General features: G+C 43.1%; 1 protein-coding gene across 1 annotated transcript; it reads right to left on the bottom strand.

The window, feature by feature from the left end:
• Positions 1-515: 515 nt before the first annotated feature.
• LOC142971591 (ankyrin repeat and SOCS box protein 2-like) lies at positions 516-13,371 on the bottom strand. The gene is made up of 8 exons (XM_076112167.1): positions 13,103-13,371; positions 12,333-12,502; positions 3,121-3,276; positions 2,686-2,931; positions 2,327-2,498; positions 1,482-2,052; positions 1,244-1,397; positions 516-703 (listed from the first exon to the last, which is right to left on the bottom strand). Exons 1-8 carry the CDS (start codon positions 13,369-13,371, stop codon positions 516-518), a joined length of 1,926 nt encoding a protein of 641 aa, XP_075968282.1.
• Positions 13,372-18,977: the final 5,606 nt, after the last annotated feature.

Raw genomic sequence — 18,977 nt, 5'->3', positions numbered from 1 at the left:
GTAGAAATGGATCCTGAGTTTATAAACAGAACACAGGACACAGTTTGTTAAAAGACTACAGAGAGAAACACCTCTACAGTGGTGATTACTGTGTGTCTTTATTAGTTATTAGTATTATTAGTTACTGTTATTAAGTACAGTAATCATGTGAACAGACACAAAGTTATCTAAAGTCTCTCCAGCTGTTAAAGCCGACTGACAGCTGATCCAGCTGTGATCATCAGCACCGTCATCAGAAACAGACGTCGCTTCACGTGACGCAACTGAGGAAAGGACGTCTCATGTCTCCTAAAACATATCTCCTCGTTTCCTCTCTCCTCGCATGGTTTCCTCCATGCATCCCTGGTGGGAGGGACTAAGGCGCAAGGAAAGGACCCAAGTGAGGGAAACGGGGACGCAATTAATAGACTTGAGATGTCAACAGGCTAAGAAGCTTGCTAACTGGAGAACTTTATTTTTCCCTCTATATACCTTTTTATTGAAGTGTTAGCGATTAGCTCATCAGCTTCTCATATTTACACGTCACTTTGTGTCGCAGCCACCTCATAACAGTGGACTTCAGGTGAGTGGGCAGTGATGTCATAGTGTAGGAAACGGATGAGTCTCATAGGAAGTGGCAGAGTGCAGATCAGTTTGAGTCTTTGGACTCCGACCAGACGTCTGATCTCCAACCTGCAGAGCTGCATCAGAGGGTGAGGAGGAACTGAAGAGAAAACACAGACAGACCTGTTAGACAGACCTGGACTCTCTTTATGAAACGTAGGATCAAGACTAAATGTTTCTTTTTATAGATCACAACCTTTGCGTGGGAAGTGGCTTACGTGTGCTACACAACGGTTATAAATGAGACCCATGATCCCTGTTCTGTGGGCTTCTTACTTAAACCCTGCCCCAAACTCAGCCAGCCAATCAGAGTGAGGCACCACTTCGTACAATTTTCTAAAACTCAGGAACTTTTATAGGAACCTTATCTAGCTCAGAAACCTTTCTTAAGAGCACAGAAACATCTTTTAGGAGCTCGTAAACCTTTAGTGGAACAGAAACCTTTTTAAAAATAAAGAAACTTTGATCAGAGCACAGAAAACGTTTTAGGAGCTCACACTGTTATTTAGGGGAACAGAAACCTTTCTGGAAACTAGAGAACATTTTTCGGAACTCTGGAGTGACCTCAGCCCTGCCCAACCATAGTTACTGTTGCTATGGCCATTTCCTGTCAATTGTCAGTGGTGTTTTTGCTTCTTACGGGCTTTCGCTTTGATCGGCGCCCAGTCGCTGCAACTCTCCAGAACCTCCAGCAGCCGAGAGCAGAGACGGACATGACTGACGTAGTCCAAGAGCATCGAGATGATCGGACCAGCTGCAAGGCAGAAAGATGAGCTGGAGACTGCCTCACAGAACTGAAACAACATAGAGGAGACCCTTTGTCGAACACATTCACATGCTCTGATTTGTGCAATTAGACAGATGTGTATATTTCTGACCTGAATGCCGTGCTGCATCGGTGCATCTCTGCTGACCTGCATTTCTTCGATGGGATGGCTTGATGGCCTGACGGCCCGGTGACTTTTTTGGCCATATGGACAGTGGAAGCAGGGCCGGGCGTCGCAGCCGTTGTCCAGCAGCAGTTTGAGCATCGGCAGAGACTCCATTTTGAGCAGGATGGCCACCGGGAACCTGGACGGCTGGGGGGAGATCTGAGCATTGACGTTGGCGCCGTACCTCAGCAGCAGTGTTGCCATGTCCATCCGGCCAAGCTGGACGGCAATGAGCAGCGGGTTGAAGACGTCCAGGTTGGGGTCAGCTCCAGCCTCCAGCAGCATCTCGGTGGCCTGCAGGTTCCCGTTGTAGACGGAGAAGTAGACTGCCGTAATCCGGCGGTCCTTGTACATCATGGAGCGGTCCTCCGACAGCTTGGTGTTGACATCAAAGCCGGACTCGATCAGCAGCTCCATGATGTCATCACTGTTCTTCTCTGCGGCAATGTGCAGAGGACTGATGCCGCTGTGCTGGATTTTGACCCTGCTGGTCATCGGGATCAGCATCGACACAATTCTGGAAAAATGAAAAGTACCTGTGAGGGAGATTACCAGCAGAATCAGACAAGTTGGGCTGATTGTGGGTTGGTCTAGCCCTCTGACACCAGAAAACCAGACACTGTTTTTACTGTAGAGAGATTCAAGTTTGATCTATAAATATGCATAAAAATATGGTGGAGGAACTTATCAATCACAGAGTTCCACTTGATTTAAACGTATCAAAGAAACACCAAACAGTTAAGGTAAGACAAAACAAGGTAAAAAGGTGACGGACAGGAAGTATCTCAGACCGTGAATGTTTGTTCTGAACAGCCACATGAAGAGGCAGCAGGCCCGACTTCATGGATTGGTTAGCGTCAGCTTTCAGAAACAGCAGCGCATTCACAGCAGAAACATGGCCGTTCTTACAGGCTTCAAAGAGTGGCGAGGCTCCATCTCCTGCCTGTCCATTTATATCTGCACCTGAGGGACAGAAACACCTTAACATCAATGTGTCCATTTATATCTGCACATGAGGGACAAAAACACCTTAACATCAATCTGTCCATTTATATCTGCACCCGAGGGACAAAACCACCTTTAGAAACACCTTAACATCAGCTCCTGATAGACACTAAAGATTAGTCATGGACTGGTTTAGATGGCGGACCTTCCTGAGCCAGGAGGTGGATGATGTCGGTGTGTCCGTGCAGTGCAGCGATGAAGAACGGTTGGATGCCGTAGATGTTTTTGGTGTGAAGATGGGCTCCGGCCTCCAGTAACATCCTGCAGAGCTTCAGTTGTCCATAACTGCAGGCTTCATGAAGAGCACTTCGTCCCTGAATGCTGCAGCGATTCACCTGAGCTCCAGACCTCAGCAGCAGATCTACAATGTCTTCATTCGGTTGCTCACAGGCTGAAAACAACAATAAAAGCGTTCACTTTTTTCAGACCTGAAGGTGTTTGTTACATATTTGTGATCCAGTGCCTCATGATTCTGTCCCTATAAACCATTTCCCTGGTTTCCCCTTTACAACAGTGACATCACAGCATCCCTCAGCAGGCTCTGTGATGTCACTGTGATGTCACTGTGACGTCAGCTCACCTGTGAACAGTGGCGTCTCTCGGTCCTTGTTGCTGATGTTTGGGTCAGCTCCATTCTTCAGGAGAAAATCGACACAAGAAACGTTTCTTCCACCAGCGGCCAGCAGCAGAGCGGTCTGATTCTTTAAAGTACATCTGTTCACCGTGTCGGGATGAGCTGAGGGCAGACAGAGTCTGTGTTTGACTTCATGGCTGAGTAGAACTCTTAAATCATTTATTCTCTTTTTATTGTGATAGATGACATAATAATTATCAATAGGAAAACATAAAATAAAAGAATCAACCACACATAAATGTCCATATTTAAGCTTTTACATACTAACACATATATGCATGTATTAATGTTTTTGGCGCCCAGGTAGGACAGTGGTTCTCAACTGGTCTGGCTGCGGGACCCACCATCACCCCTTAATGGCAAGCCGCGACCAATTATACTCTTTCAGAGTCCGTCTTATGATTTTACTCTCACAACTCACATAATAAATGTACTGCTCTGCTATCTCTTTCCTCGTCTCAGCCCCCTGTGTCACGTGTGTGTACATCTCACTCGAGTCAGGAAACGTGTCAGAATGCGCATATTTGATTGGTTGAGCTGCATCACGTGATGTGATTCACAACACATTGGTCGATGTTTTTCCTGCACCGCTGAACAAGTTCCGTAAATGCTGGAATAATTCCGCTGCATAAAAAATATCCACAAAAAAATAAAAGCACAAGATTTTTATTTATTTTTTGTCAGGGAAAGGCGAAAATCACTGATGTGGGAGACAATGGTCTGTGTGACCTCTGAACCGGAACAAAAAAAAACCAGCTGGGGCTCCGCAAGTGTTCTGCGAGGCTACGCTAACTAGCTTAACGGGAAAACAACAGCAGCAACACGCATTCTGCTACACACTCAAGGGCCATTCAGATATTAGATGTAAAAAACAAACGCAGTTCACTTAAAGACAAACTCCAAAAATGTCATCATTTCTTCCATATCTTTCAATTTGAACTCTCACGACTCCGACTAAGCCTCTGCTGTTAAGTTTAATTTGACAATAGTCACGTGCTCGCCCACTGACCAATCACAGCACACGCTGCACCTCACTGCAGCGCTGCACATGGAAACTGAGCTGCGTGTTAATGCTGACGTACTTGTAGGCCAGCTAGCAGGCTCTGGCACGTCAAAGAATACGCCCAACATGTCAAACTAAAGATCTGATTGGTTGAAGACTATGACAATCAACAATATCGTCCCCATTCACTTAAACTGCACATGGATTCACTTGTGAGTCTGCAGGCCTCGGGCCTCTGTTCTTACCTAGAGACACAGAGGTGAAATCTGATTGGATAAAAGCTCTACTTAAAACAAGCTGCACTGGAAGCAGAGCAACTGAGGAAGACAGTAGCTGTGCAATGAGAACATAAGATAATGGGGAAAATATTATTATAAATTATAATACATGTAGTGTATTTAAGAAACATTATTAAATTATAAAATAGATATAACTTTGTGATTGTGTTTAGGCCAGCAGAGGAGGCCTTGCAGGCCCTGACGGCCCACCACTGGCATACATACTCCATATATGCACATACAAACATACATATTCATACACACCCGCATATACATACCCATATCAGTCTTTGATAACTAAAGAAACAACACAGTGAAAAATGTTTTCTATTCGCGCTCATATTTATTTTTTATGTGTAAGAAGTAAAAGAACTTCACAACATGAACCAAAGGACGGTCAGAGAGGAACCATGAATGAACTCAGAAAGGAGTGAAGGGTAGATTTGGTGTTGGTATTCATTAGTATTTGTGATAGTCTATTATTGTTATGATGTAATGGTGGGGGTCACATGATACAGTTGGTATAATTAGCTGTTCACCTCTGCCTGTTGAAAAGCGGGTCAGCGGGTCAGCGAACATTTTGTTGACCGCCACTTTCTTTTGATCACTGTGATCAATATTCTGTGACCTTTATAATAACTGGATCTCAATCCATCACTTGAGTCAGACAAAGCAAAGCAAACCTCAAACTGTCAGTGACTTTCAGTTTGTTTCCTGATGTCGCTATTTAGTCAAGAAAAAGAAGGCTTGAGAAGAACCATCACTGGAAGAGGACGGAACTAATCAATGTATAATGACGACTATAATAAAGTTGAAGTTTAATCATGGAGATAAATCACAGCTTTTATGGGCGACAGCTTCAGTCGTCCCAGCCAATCACAGACAGGTGAGCCTTAGAGGTGCATGTGCACCTTAAGCTGCATGTTAAGAAGGAATGCAGTCTTGTATTCACTGCTGTTTATATCTCATCTTTCAAGTTGCTGCTGCTTTGCTGATGTGGGAATGTGATGCTTGATGGATGAATTTCATTTTGGTTTTTTTTAATAGCGTTTTAAATACACAAACAGTGTATTGAAAAAAATCAAAAAGGAAATTAGAGGAAAATGAGTCAAATAAATGCTGCTGTTGCTAGTTTTTAAATGGAGCCTAAAAAGAAACTAAACTCACTGCCTTGGTGAATAAAATCAAAAAGCTCCAGCAGAAACTAAAATATTGTGAATAAAATGAAAGGGCTCATACCAAAAAGAAAGGAAAGGAGACCCATGTTGAGAGTTTAAGTGAACTGTGCGAAAATGGCACCATGTCATTACATTACATTACATTACAGTCATTTAGCAGACGCTTTTATCCAAAGTGACTTACAATAAGTGTATTCAACATCGGTTTTCGAGAGAACAACTAGTCACCAGAAGTAATAAGTGCATGTCCTTTCCTCAAACAAGCATCTAAGAGCATAAACCAGAGCCAACGTACAGTGCAGAAACAAACGAATGCAATAAGTGCCACAAACTAATATAAAAACAATAAGTGCAATAAGCTAGTATGAATACAATAGATGCTAAGTAAGTGCTAAGCGGAAGGGTAGGCCTTCTTGAAGAGGTGAGTTTTCAGCCTGCGCCGAAAGATGGGCAGCGACTCTGCCGTGACGTCAGTGGGGAGTTCATTCCACCACTGTGGGGCCAGGACAGAAAACAGCCGCGACCGGGTCGATCGGCCGCACGGACCTCTGAGCGACGGGGCAACCAGTCGCCCCGAGGTAGCAGAGCGAAGTGGTCGGGCCGGGGATGTCATGTAACACGATGGACCAAATAAACAAAGTGACCGGTTTCTAGCATTGTGGAAGACAGGGACACATGTCAAAGGGATGTTAAACATGGCTGAATTAATCTGATGAACCTCTAGTACCAATGAATGCAATGTCCATAATCATGACAGAGGATGTCCAAGATGATGTAAAACCAAGCAACAGTGTGTCCAATGTGGGAAGAAGAACAAGACCTAAGGAGATGATTGAACCTCGATTCATTCATCCTGTTACCTCATGAACCCAAAGCAACATTTGCTGGTAAAGAGAACACACATATGCAATATGGAGATACCTTGAATGCTAATTTTGGGGCCAAATATGAGGATGAAAACAACACTTTGGGCATTATAAGAATGAAAGATTCTAACATGTGACTATTGAAGGTTCAATTGTGAAAAAAATGAAAATATGCATGTGTCACAGCTCTGCCCCTTCTCTCCTGTCTCTTTATCTCCCACTCACCTCACTCCCCTCACTCCCCTATCAGCTCATTCAGTGCACCTGTCAGCCTCCCTCCTCATCACCTCACTCCCCTCACCTGTTCCCTCACCTGCCTCTGATTGAGCCACTTTATAAACTCCTGCCTCTCAGTCACTCTTTGCCAGATTATTGTCACGTCAACCCACCCGTTTGGCTCGTCCTGCTCCCGGTTTCCCGGTCTGTCTCGTCCTGCCTGGTTCCCCTCGTCTCTTGTCTCGTCCTTGGATTCCCTGCTGTGTTCCAGTAAAGATTCCTGTTTTGTTCGTGACTCATTAGAACCTGTTTCTCACTGCATTTGACTGTCTGCTCTTGAGTCCTGTGTGTTTTAATTTTTAGACTTTTTTTCACTCTTTCCTCTCTTCTTTTTGTTTAACGTTTGGTTTAAGTTACGGTCAGACAATGGACCGTAACTTTTTCTCAACTTTTCCGTTACTTTTCTCCCTCTTTGTAACGGAGAGTGTGAGGAATTTAGGTTTAGAAGTGTTTTTTAGTAGGATTTATAGCACCCCTAGAGGTGGATAGTACAACTTTAGCAAGTATGTGGAATGCCACTTTATACTAAAAAATGTCAAAGAATTTGGAACGTCACAAGAATACTTATCAAATGTATAATATGTTTACAGTATGTTTCCCATAGAAGTGTTGAGCCATAAAAGACAATCATTGAATGTATTAAACTGTGAAGAATAGTCAATAGGGACAGACAGGGATTTTGAGACCACCATGACCAGAGAAGGAAGTGAAATCTGGGCCTAACAGAAGCAGAGTGACGCGCAGAAGGAGGGACAGACCAAGCCAATGGGTCAGAAGATGACGCTCAGGTGGTCGAAACCAGGAGGGATTTCATTAGGGACTAATGGATTTCGGCCAATCACTGAAGCTGATAGACATTTTCAAACAATAAGACAAGAATCAGATCACTTGGGACCTCTGGGCAGCTAACTAGCTGAGCTGGACGGTGTGGGGGATTTCATTTGATCTCTGTTTCATGAAACATATTTCTATCGATAGTGTAATTCAGATTGTAACTGTTTAGCCTCTGTAATTATTAAATACTTTTTTTTGATTATAAACCGGATCCAGCTGACTTTTTGGCACGCAGCAGCGAGAGATGTGCGGTCTTCCACCGTTCCGAGAGGTTCTACTCCTAACAAGAGCCACACACAATGAGTGGGGCCATTGTTTACTCCCGTGATCAGCTGATCGCGCTGAGTGAGCCGCGGCTGCTGCCTGGCGCCAGGCCTGAGATCCAGGAAGAACTGCGGAGAAGACGCCGGGGCTGCAGGTCTGGCGCAAAGAGGAGGAAGTACAAACCTTCGGTACCGGCGATTCTATTGGGGAACTTGAGGTCTTTGGCAAATATGACGGACGAGCTCGGCGCGCTGGTAAAGACCGGGAGGGACTTCCGTGAGTGCAGCGTCATGTGTTTCACGGAGACATGGCTGCGCGCGGATTTCCCGGACCACAGTGCGTCGGTGCCCGGCTTCAGGACTGTTCCGGCGGACAGAGACGTTATACAGAGCGGTAAGAAGAGAGGTGGCGGGATTGCAATGTATGTGAATGAGAGGTGGTGCAATCACGACCGTGTGTGTGTGTGTGTGTGTGTGAAGGAACGCTTCTGTAGCCCGGACATTGAACTACTGTTAGCCGTTGGGATTCGTCATTATTTGCGAGGGAGTTCTCATCCGCCATTGCTGTCGCTGTGTACGTCCCTCCATCAGCTGACACTGGGGCAGCAGTGGACACAATCCACTCCACTGTGTCTGGACTGCAGAGTCAACACCCTGGTGCATTTTGGCTATTACTGGAGACTTTAACCACACCACCCTGGATAAAGCCCTGCCAACTTTTCAGCAGTATGTTGACTGCCCCACAAGGAACAATAAAACTCTGGACCTCTGTAGGCTAATGCAAAGGATGCATACAGTGCTACTGCCCTCCCCCTCTTGGTAGGTCTGATCACAACCTGGTCCTGTTAACAACCAAGTATGTTCCTCTGGTGCAGAGGCTGCCTGTGACCACCAGGACTGTGAGGAGGTGGTCTAAGGAGGCTAATGACGCCCTGCAGGACTGCTTTGAGTCAACGGACTGGGCTGTGCTGTGTGGACCACGTGGGGAGGACATCAACAGCATGACGGACTGTATCACAGAATACATAAAATTCTGTGAACAAACCACCATTCCATCCCGGACTGTACACTGCTTCCCCAACAACAAGCCATGGATCACCAGTGACCTGAATGCTCTTCTTAATAAGATGAAAGCAGCCTTCAGGTCTAGGGACAGGGATGAACTCAGGAGAGTCCAGCGCGACCTGAAGGTGAAGCTCAGGGAGTGCAAGGACTCCTGCTGGAGGCCAAACTCCAGCACAACAACAAGAGGGAGGTGTGGACCGGGATGAAGCAGATAACTGGCTTCAAGGTTGCAGGGAGACAACCAGGGAGCTCCCTGGAGAGGGCAAATGACCTAAACTGTTTCTTCAATAGGTTTAGTACACAGCCCTCATCTGTCTCCTCCACACACCTCACAAGCACCTCTGTCCCCCCTGATGAGCTGCATGGACACAGAGCCCTCTACTTCAAAGGGCTCTTCCACCACTGACACCATGACCACCCTCCCCCCCTCTCTGTGAGGGCTGGCCAGGTTAGGAGACAGCTGGAGAGACTCCGACAAGGCTGCGGGACCTGACAGCATCAGCCCCAGGGTCCTGAAGACATGTGTCATCCAGCTGTCTGATGTCCTGCAACACCTCTTCAACCTAAGGAGGAAGTCCTGGTGCTGTGGAAGACGTCGTGCCTGGTTCCTGTACCAAAGAAGACGACTCCATCTGGCCTCAACGACTACCGACCAGTTGCCCTCACATCACTTGTGATGAAGGTGCTGGAGAGGCTGGTCTTGGCCCACCTCTGACCGCAGGTGAAATCCTCACTGGACCCTCTGCAATTTGCATGTGGGAGTGGACGACGCCATCATCTACCTGCTGCAACGAGCTCAGTCACACCTGGATGGATCCGGTGGCTCTGTGAGAATCACTTTTTTTGATTTCTCCAGTGCATTTAACACTATCCAACCAGTGCTGCTGAGTGAGAAGCTGCGGGCGGTGGGGGTTAACGCGTCCACCGTCTCCTGGATCACTGACTACCTCACAGGCAGACCACAGTTTGTCCAACTGGGTCTGAAACGGTGGTCAGTGATACTGGAGCCCCACAGGGAACTGTTCTGTCTCCTTTCCTCTTCACCACTGACTTCCAGTACAACTCAGGGTCATGCCATCTGCAGAAGTTCTCTGATGACTCTGCAGTGGTCAGGGATATAAGTAGGGATGGGTATCGTTTGGGTTTTTTCCGATACCGGTGCTAAAACGATACTTTTAAAACGATACCGGTGCCTGAACCGATACTTTTTTCTTCAAATTGAACAATATATTAACTGTTTAAAGTATACTATAAATATAAATAAATACAAAACACTTGGCTTCAAACTACAGCTTCAAACTTTTTAACTTCAAACTATGAACAATATATTAACTGTTAACAGTTTACAGTATACTTAAGCAGTAGCTTTAATATGCTTGTTTATATATTATTATTTGTACAACTTGTTTGTTATGAAGATTTTGTTTGGTTTTATATGTGATAGGAACCATTGTTACGTCCAATGTTGCTCTGGGGACATATTTAGCAGGTGCCAGTGTTGGCAACTTGGTGACTTTTTCGCTAAATCTGGCGACTTTCCAAACCCTCATGGCTACTTTTTTTTGTCAAAAGCTACTAGTGACAAAACTAGCGACTTGTTCTGGTGTTATTGGAACATTTTCTGGTGTTTTGACTCGTTAATGCACGTACGTTCTGCACTGTCGTGAACGAGCAGCGGGAGCTGCCGTGAGCCCCTCCGCCGCCGCCCACAGAATCCTCGCGCAGCAGTCAGAGCAGAGAGGAGACGCACTCTTGGCAGATTGTGTATCTATAGGTGTTGGCTTCATTTTTACACGAAACAAATAATAACCGTGGCGGTGGGGTCATAATGAGATGTTTCAGCTGCAGAACAGCAGTGAAGGCCCAGGTATAAAATGCACGGCCCGCCACTGCATCAGAGTAGTGTAAAAATAGTATTTCAATCGGCTCAGGCACCGAAAGGAAGCACCGAAATCTGCGTTGCGTTTCGGTCCGGTAGATACCGGTCGTATAGGCACTGGTGCCAATATGGCACCGATTTTCGGTACCCAACCCTAGATATAAGGGATGGATGGGAGGAGTACAGGGCAGTAGTGGAAGACTTTGTGGAGTGGGCCGGTAGAAATCACCTGCGTCTGAACGTGGCCAAGACCAGAGAGATGGTGGTCGACTTCAGGAGGACTTCAGGAGGAAGACGACGGCTCCACAACCGCTGAGAGTTCTGGGAGAGGATGTGGACATGGTGGAGGAGTACAAGTACCTGGGGCTCTCCATCGACAGCAGACTGAACTGATAGACCAACATCAACGCTGTGTACAAGAAGGGGATGAGTCGACTCTTTTTCTTGAGGAAACTTCGATCCTTCAACGTGTGCAGCAAGATGTTGGAGATGTTCTACCAGTCTGTTGTGGCCAGTGCACTTTACTTCGCCATAGTCTGCTGGGGGAGCAGCATTGGAGCCGGAGACACCAACAGACTTAACAAACTGGTTAAGAATGCCGGCTCCATCATTGGCTGCAAACAAGACATTCAGGAAACGATGGTGGAGAGGAGGACACTGAAGAAATTATTATCCATATTGGATAACCCGGACCATCCTCTCCACCACCTACTGCAGGGACAGCGGAGCACGTTCTCCAACAGACTGATCCAGCTCCGCTGTCACAAGGACCGATACAGAGAACATTCCTGACAACTGTAATAAGACTGTACAACAAATCACCTCTGGCCAGATCATCCTTCACACACCGCTACACTGTTGTTTGCTGTGGTTGATCTTTGCACTACTGTTTAGTTTACCAAGTTAGTTAATTTATTACTATTCTATTTCATTGTATATACTGTGCATTTTTATTGTTATTTTCTTTATATTTAATATGTTCTACTCTGTTATTGTATTGTATAGTTTTCAATATTTTAGTTCGTTTGCTGAAGTATATCTTTGCTGCTGAAACAAACAAATTTCCCCCTGGGGATGAATAAAGTATCTATCTAGTGATTAATTGACCCATAAAGTTCAGATGAATTTGAAGTATTGAAAGAAATCACTGCCAGTTCAAGTGTAAAAACTGAAAGACAATATCAGCTGAAGTATCTGCAGAAAAACTCTTAGTTAAAGAATATGACACCAAAGCAGTTGTATTGTCATTAGAACAGAACTGGAGAAGTAGAGAACAGTGTCATCAGCATATTGGTGGATCCTCACAATATCAATCATAAAGCTAGGAAATAAAGCATGACACATTTGGGCTGTTGAAGGAATTAAGAAGACGTGTTCTCCTTCACTGAACTCAAGGAATGGAATGGGTTTATGCATTATAAAAAGCGTGCGGTTGACAACGATGTTGACATGAAGAACAAAGCATTAACTAAATAAATTCCTCTCCTTATTAGACAACCAGAAACCAGCTCCTCACCTCTAATGAGGATTGCGACACATTGCAGCTGTCCGTAAAAAGCAGCTTCATGAAGAGCAATCCAGCCATCATTATCCGGCGCCATCAGACTGCTGGACTTCTGTCCAACCAAAGCCATCAGAGCCTCTGCATCTCCGTTCATAATCAGGGACTGCAGATGACTCAACTGTCTGAAATAAAAACAGAAGGAATAAGCATTTTTGAAGAACAGGAACAGGAAAAAATTAGAAACGAATTAACTAATTAACATCTAAACAACTGCATGCAAACATCCAACTTTTGTTGAAGGACTCAGGTCTGTAAGTAATGATTGGGTAACCAACAGATGCTAAATCCTTAATCTACCAGACTGAAGAGTGTGGAGGACCACACATGGTTAGGAGCAGGTATCTGATGAAACATCTTACTCTGTTGGGAGTGAATACAAAAGTCCAACTGGTTAGTCATCATAAATGAAGCAGAGAGAACCTCTGAGGACAATGAGTTATGTGCTTTGAAACTAATGTACCAACAGACGGTGTAACAACCTACGCCCTTACTCCAGGTCCTGGCCCATCAATCTGTCTGAGTGGGCTCATCGTCCACCCAGAGAGAGGGCGACAACGAGCTCATCGTCCACCCAGAGAGAGGGCGACAACGAGCTCGTCGTCCACCCAGAGAGAGGGCGACAACGAGCTCGTCGTCCCACCAGTTGTTGACTGTTTGCAGATATTGTCTATTTACAGAAGTTTTGACCTCGTATCTGGTCTGTTCGGTCTCAACTGACTCACCTCTTTGGGGCTTCATAGAGGAACTGGCCTGTTGGGGGGTTTGCACAGTGAGGGACATCGGGGGGGTCTGGAGGTGGAGGTTGGGATGGAGGGACATAGTTCAGGTGTCTGGGGGGTTCAGGAAGTCTCTGTCTGGGGTTTGATCCACTGAGCACAATGGGGGCTGAGGATGATGATGTGCTCTGATCACAAAGGCTTCTCTCCACAGCGATTTGTAGCAGCTCCTCATCAGTCAGCTGACTGTAAACACTGTAGTCGTCCAGGTTCATGTTGGATCTATCACTCAGAAAAAGAAAACTGTTCAGAAAACCTTCAGACTGAAGTCTCCTTGATATCTAGCAGCAGTGTTCCCCATTAAATCCACAGTTATAAATCAGTGCTCTGCATGGAAACAGCAGCCGGTTATTTGAGGCTCAACCTGCTGCTAAATGTGAGATCAGTGAATGAAGTTATGGAGGTCAGTGGTGTTTCTTTCTCTGTCCTCCAGCCAAAGTATTCAGACTCACTGAGAGCTGACCATCAGCCTTCAGACAAGAGATCACAACACCACAACACACTTCTAATGTGTCGTCAACACAAACACATCGATGATCATATTCTCTACTTTATACTATAAATACAATTCACTTTGACTCTTTTACCTGTGACTCAATCAGCTCCTTCACCTTCACAACAATAAATAAGATATTATAATAAACACATCAAATAATGACTTCATAATAAAAACAAACATCATAACATTGGAATACATAACTCAACACAACAAAGACACAATGATAATACAATATTACATCAGTAATAAGTAACAGTACAACATTGCAGAAGTAAACAACATACAAAAGATTGACAGTGTGAAGAGTTCATGTTTAAAGTTTTCAGTAGACACATATGTGAGTAAGCAGCTTTATTTCTGAGAAGCAGGACAACGAACAGGTGATGAAACACAAAGCGTCTTACTGTGAAACGCTCCAGTGCTCCTCTCTGGTCTCTTCTGCAGCAGCAGGTCTGTGTTGGACTTTAAGGGTCTGCTGGTTTCATGTCTTCACATGCTGCCAGCAGCTGACACCGACGCTCTGCTGGCCGAAGGTCAAAGACAGTTAAGTGTGTCTAGGACCTGATGAAGTTATTCTCACATAGAACTGTTGGTCAGCTGAGCGGAATCTAAATTTTTACTGAATTACCTCTATAATAATTATAATAATCTCAATCTAATAATTCTAAAATGAGAATTAATCTCCAAACATTAAAGTCCAAAATATGAATGAAAAAATAAAAAGATGGACAATATCAGAAACATCTGATTATACGATTTGTTGATCGACGGATCAGCTAATATTTTGTTAATCCTTTTTAAGCCATTCCTCAATAATGATTTAAAAAAGACAATTATTCTCTGAAATGTGAAGATCTCCAGATCTTGAAAAAAGTTCATAAAACCACACACATAGTTCAGAGGGTTGAGGGATAAACTGGTCGTATACAGTTAGAGGATAAAGCCAAACACAGAGAGACAGGAGCAGAAGGATTTATGAAGAGATTTAATCATTAAACTAAAAAAGTCCAAAACAAAATTTGCCAAGCAAGAAGGTCCAAAAACGTGTAACAAGAAAAACAAGGAACGAGCAAAACAGGATCAGGATCTCAAAAAAAACAATCACGGGGGAAAACTGGAAAACACAGGAGAGCTGAGCTGAGCAGGATTAACACAAGGAACATATCATCATAATCACAGCAGACGAACCCACACTGAGACACACAGGATTTACGTACACAGGTGAGCTGCAGGTCGAGGAGACACAGGTGGGATCAATCAGGGCCAGACAATCACACAGGAGGGAAAACATACAAAGGCAGGAAGTGAAGAGAACACAGGACAAAAGAGGCAGGGAACTTCAATTTAAAAATAAAAAATAAACTAAACAAAACCCAAGACCATGACAGGTGCAGATCAATCGATAAATACTGCGTTAGTATTATTTAATTGTATTATTTATTTCATTTATTAGTCACTGTACGGATTATTAACACTATGAGAGTGAAGGAATATGACTGGTGGTTTGAAAAAAATTTAAGTATGCACAATGAAAGTAATGAAGTGTAGCGATAGCACCGCCTCTAAAGTATTAACTTAAACAAAGGTAGTTTAGTTTAAAACTACATTCCAGCTGCAAAGTTTCAAAGTTGTTAAAAAAAGTTTCTGTTTATCAAAAGAATGTCTGATAAACTTTGAGAGAAAATGTAACTACTTTTGTTAAATATGAAAGAAAGAAGATGATGTGGTGGTTTATTCCTCTCTTTTCCTGTTTGAGTGAAGCTACACCTGTAGAAATCGTCCTGAGGGGGCGCTAGAGAGTAATTTAATAAAAAGGGTTCATCCTCTGGAGAGAGGGAATGAGGCTGGGACATTCTCAGATCATCTCAAACTGTCACAGTCTCTGTGAGGAACCTCAGGGTTCTCCCTGTGGTTCTCCACTTTTTCTCTTTAAAGCTCTGTAGTTTGTCACTAAAGAGAGACAACGTTTGATATTGTGAAAGTATTTCTACAAAGTGACCAAATGAAATGTGGTCTATATGAAGACTTTATGACTATATGAAATGTGGTCTACATGAAGACTTTATGACTATATGAAATGTGGTCTACATGAAGACTTTATGACTATATGAAATGTGGTCTACATGAAGACTTTATGACTATATGAAATGTGGTCTATATGAAGACTTTATGACTATATGAAATGTGGTCCACATGAAGACTTTATGACTATATGAAATGTGGTCTACATGAAGACTTTATGACTATATGAAATGTGGTCTACATGAAGACTTTATGACTATATGAAATGTGGTCTATATGAAGACTTTATGACTATATGAAATGTGGTCCACATGAAGACTTTATGACTATATGAAATGTGGTCTACATGAAGACTTTATGACTATATGAAATGTGGTCTACATGAAGACTTTATGACTATATGAAATGTGGTCTATATGAAGACTTTATGACTATATGAAATGTGGTCTACATGAAGACTTTATGACTATATGAAATGTGGTCTACATGAAGACTTTATGACTATATGCAATGTGGTCTATGGGAGCAGTTCTACATAAGACATCTTGAAAGAGGGTCTAAATGTTTAACCAACGTCTTCAAACAGAGAAAACTCTGAAATGCTCAGTGGGATGTATTATTGTTGGAATGCTGTTTTTTTGAATGGGTTTCTATGGAGAAAATGTTCAAATCCTCTTGAACTTTCAAATCCTTCTACTTCCTCATACTTTCAGCTACAGACACCATTTCAACTTTAAAATGTTCAGAAAACCCTGAACTATTGCCGCATAATTCAGCTTTTTGATATCTTTTAAACTTTTTGAACTGCAGCAATTTAACTTTTATGATTTTTTCAGTCCTTTTCTGACTTTATAATGGGTGTGTATTGTGCAGCTTAGAGTGCGTGATGTCACCGCTAGAGTGAAGAGCAGCTTCAGAATCTTGTGAAAAAAAGATTTGTATTTTGCCACTGTGTCCACAATCTTCACTCTTCATGTATCATTTTTGATGGAGAATTAGCTAATCTTGTCCTTGTTGTAGACAAATCTCTATGGAATCCCACAGATTTACACATTTGGCTCAAGGAGCAGTAGAGCGACATGAACTCCAATCAACTGCTCCATTAGACTCCATGTTAAATCTCACCACTCATTTCTCAAAGAAAGCAGACGGTACCAGTTTTGTATATTGCGCTGGAGCTCACATTTTTAACACCACAAACATAAAAAACACATCTCCGCGATTGGCAGAGTCTTATCTCTCTCATGGTATCCATATTTTGTTGATTAGTCTCATGGTTTTGGTATAAAGGGCATATGTTTGACAGGTAGTTTTGTTGGAAATCACTGGTTACTCTCTCTCTTAATTAGCCTCTAACACAGGTGCTCCAATCACCAACATGCACCCAAGCACACAGGTGTTTATATGAGCTCATTAGTGATGTTGATAAACACACAGAGGCACTGAGACACACACACACACACTCCTCTCCCTCTATCTGTCTGTCTGTCTGTCTGTCTGTCTCTGTCTCTCTGTCACTCTGTGTGTGTGTGTCTCTCTCTCATACAGTCATTTAGGTCTTGGAGACTTTTAGAGCACCCCCCCCCCCCCCCCCCCCATTTTAAAATAAAAGCGCACACACATGATTTAGAGATATAGGTGATGCAGCTCAGCCAATCAAATATGGGTATTCTGATAAGTTTCCTGATTCGAGTGACATTTACACACACCGCGACACAAGAGGGAGAGACAAGGAAAGACATGGCAGAGCAGGACAATAGTCATGTAAGCTGTAAAAGATAAAACATAGGACAATCTCCAAATGAGAAAGATTGCCAGATCAGTCTCTCTCTCTCTCTCTCTCTCTCTCTCTCTCTCTCTCTCTCTCACACACATAGTCATTCAGGTCTTAGAGATTTTAAGAGGACTCCCCCCCCCACACACACCCCATTTCAAAATAAAAGCCCCAAAGACTGAATTCTAACTGAAATGCTTGTGATGAAGCCTGTCATTCAATAACCTGTTTATGTGTGTCAAACATTAAGAGTATGTCTCCTCCTCCTCTCTCCCCCACCCAGTCCCACCCTTTCAAAATAAAAGCCTCATTGATAAACTGTATTTAAACGTTAAGCTCAAAATTAGGCTTTTTTGTTGAAATAATGAATGCTCTTACTAATACTGCGACAACTACTACTGCTGCTGCTAATATTTCTAGTATTACTACTACTACTACTACTGCAACTTTTGCTGTTGCTAATATTACTTCTACTGCTACTGCTATTACTGCTACCATCAATATTATTACTACCACTACTGCTATTACTACCACTACTACTATTACTTATACTACAACTGCTACTACTACTGCTATTGCTGCTACTACCAGTACTAATACAGCTATTAGTATGACTGCTACTAGTACTACTGCTATTACTGCTACTTCAAAAACTGACTTTGCTATTACTGATACTACTACTTCTACTACTTCTTCTTCTAATTACTAATACTTCTGCTAATACTTCTACTACAACTACAACTTCTACTACTACTGCTACTACAAATATCACTAGTGCTACAACTCGTACTTATTCTAATGCTACTAATACTTCTACTGCTAATAATACTTCTACTACAACTTCAACTACTACTACAACAAATATCACTACCGCTGAAATTTTTTTAAGCTACAGAAACCGTTCGAATATCAACATGTTCAGCTCTTTCAGGAGAGGGTGAAATGACTTCATATTTGTAATCTTTCAACTTTTTAAATTATTAAGCTTTTTGCAATTTCTTTTGAAAGGGATCTCTATGGAGAAAATCTTCAAATCCTGTTAAACTTCTTCAACTTTCAAAGCCTTCTTCTTCTCATACCTTCAGCTACAGACACCATAGTTAGACATTTCAACTACAAGGGTTTTCAGCAGTGCAGTTTAAATGCTTTCAGGCTCCAACATTTTCCAGACGGGTAGTCTCCCATTTCTTAATTTTCAGCAATTTTTTTACAATTAATTTCAGCTTTCAGCATTCCAACGCATTTTCAGCAGGAAATGCATTTTCTAGTTATTATTATTATTTATACTTCATGAGCTGATCAACAGAACAATAAGTGACAGCCAGAAGATAACGGCAGCATACAACAGTATGACTGTGGAATAAAGAGGGAAAATATTTAGAACTAAATCAAATAAAAACACGGTCCTGAAGTAAAGTTCTTGAACATTTGGATCATGAACTCTCTGATCCTAAAACTGTGAATGAGTTTGGTCTCCTACAACCAGCCGTCACCATGGAAACCGGTTCAGCTGCTGCACTGCAGGG

Source organism: Anarhichas minor, unplaced genomic scaffold, assembly GCF_050575085.1.
Source record: "Anarhichas minor isolate MPS153535 unplaced genomic scaffold, ASM5057508v1 ptg000047l, whole genome shotgun sequence".
NCBI lineage: Eukaryota > Metazoa > Chordata > Actinopteri > Perciformes > Anarhichadidae > Anarhichas > Anarhichas minor.
This window is presented reverse-complemented; position numbering and strand designations above follow the sequence as displayed.

What these genes read in the sequence shown, in the direction of transcription:
- LOC142971591 (XM_076112167.1), bottom strand. Translation starts at nt 13,371, where the DNA reads ATGAACCTGGACGACTACAGTGTTTACAGTCAGCTGACTGATGAGGAG. An exon ending in GTTCAGAACAAACATTCACG is followed by an intron (nt 2,053 to 2,326) that starts GTCTGAGATACT and finishes TCATTTTTCCAG; the next exon opens with AATTGTGTCGATGCTGATCC. An exon ending in CGATGCAGCACGGCATTCAG is followed by an intron (nt 1,398 to 1,481) that starts GTCAGAAATATA and finishes ATGTTGTTTCAG; the next exon opens with TTCTGTGAGGCAGTCTCCAG.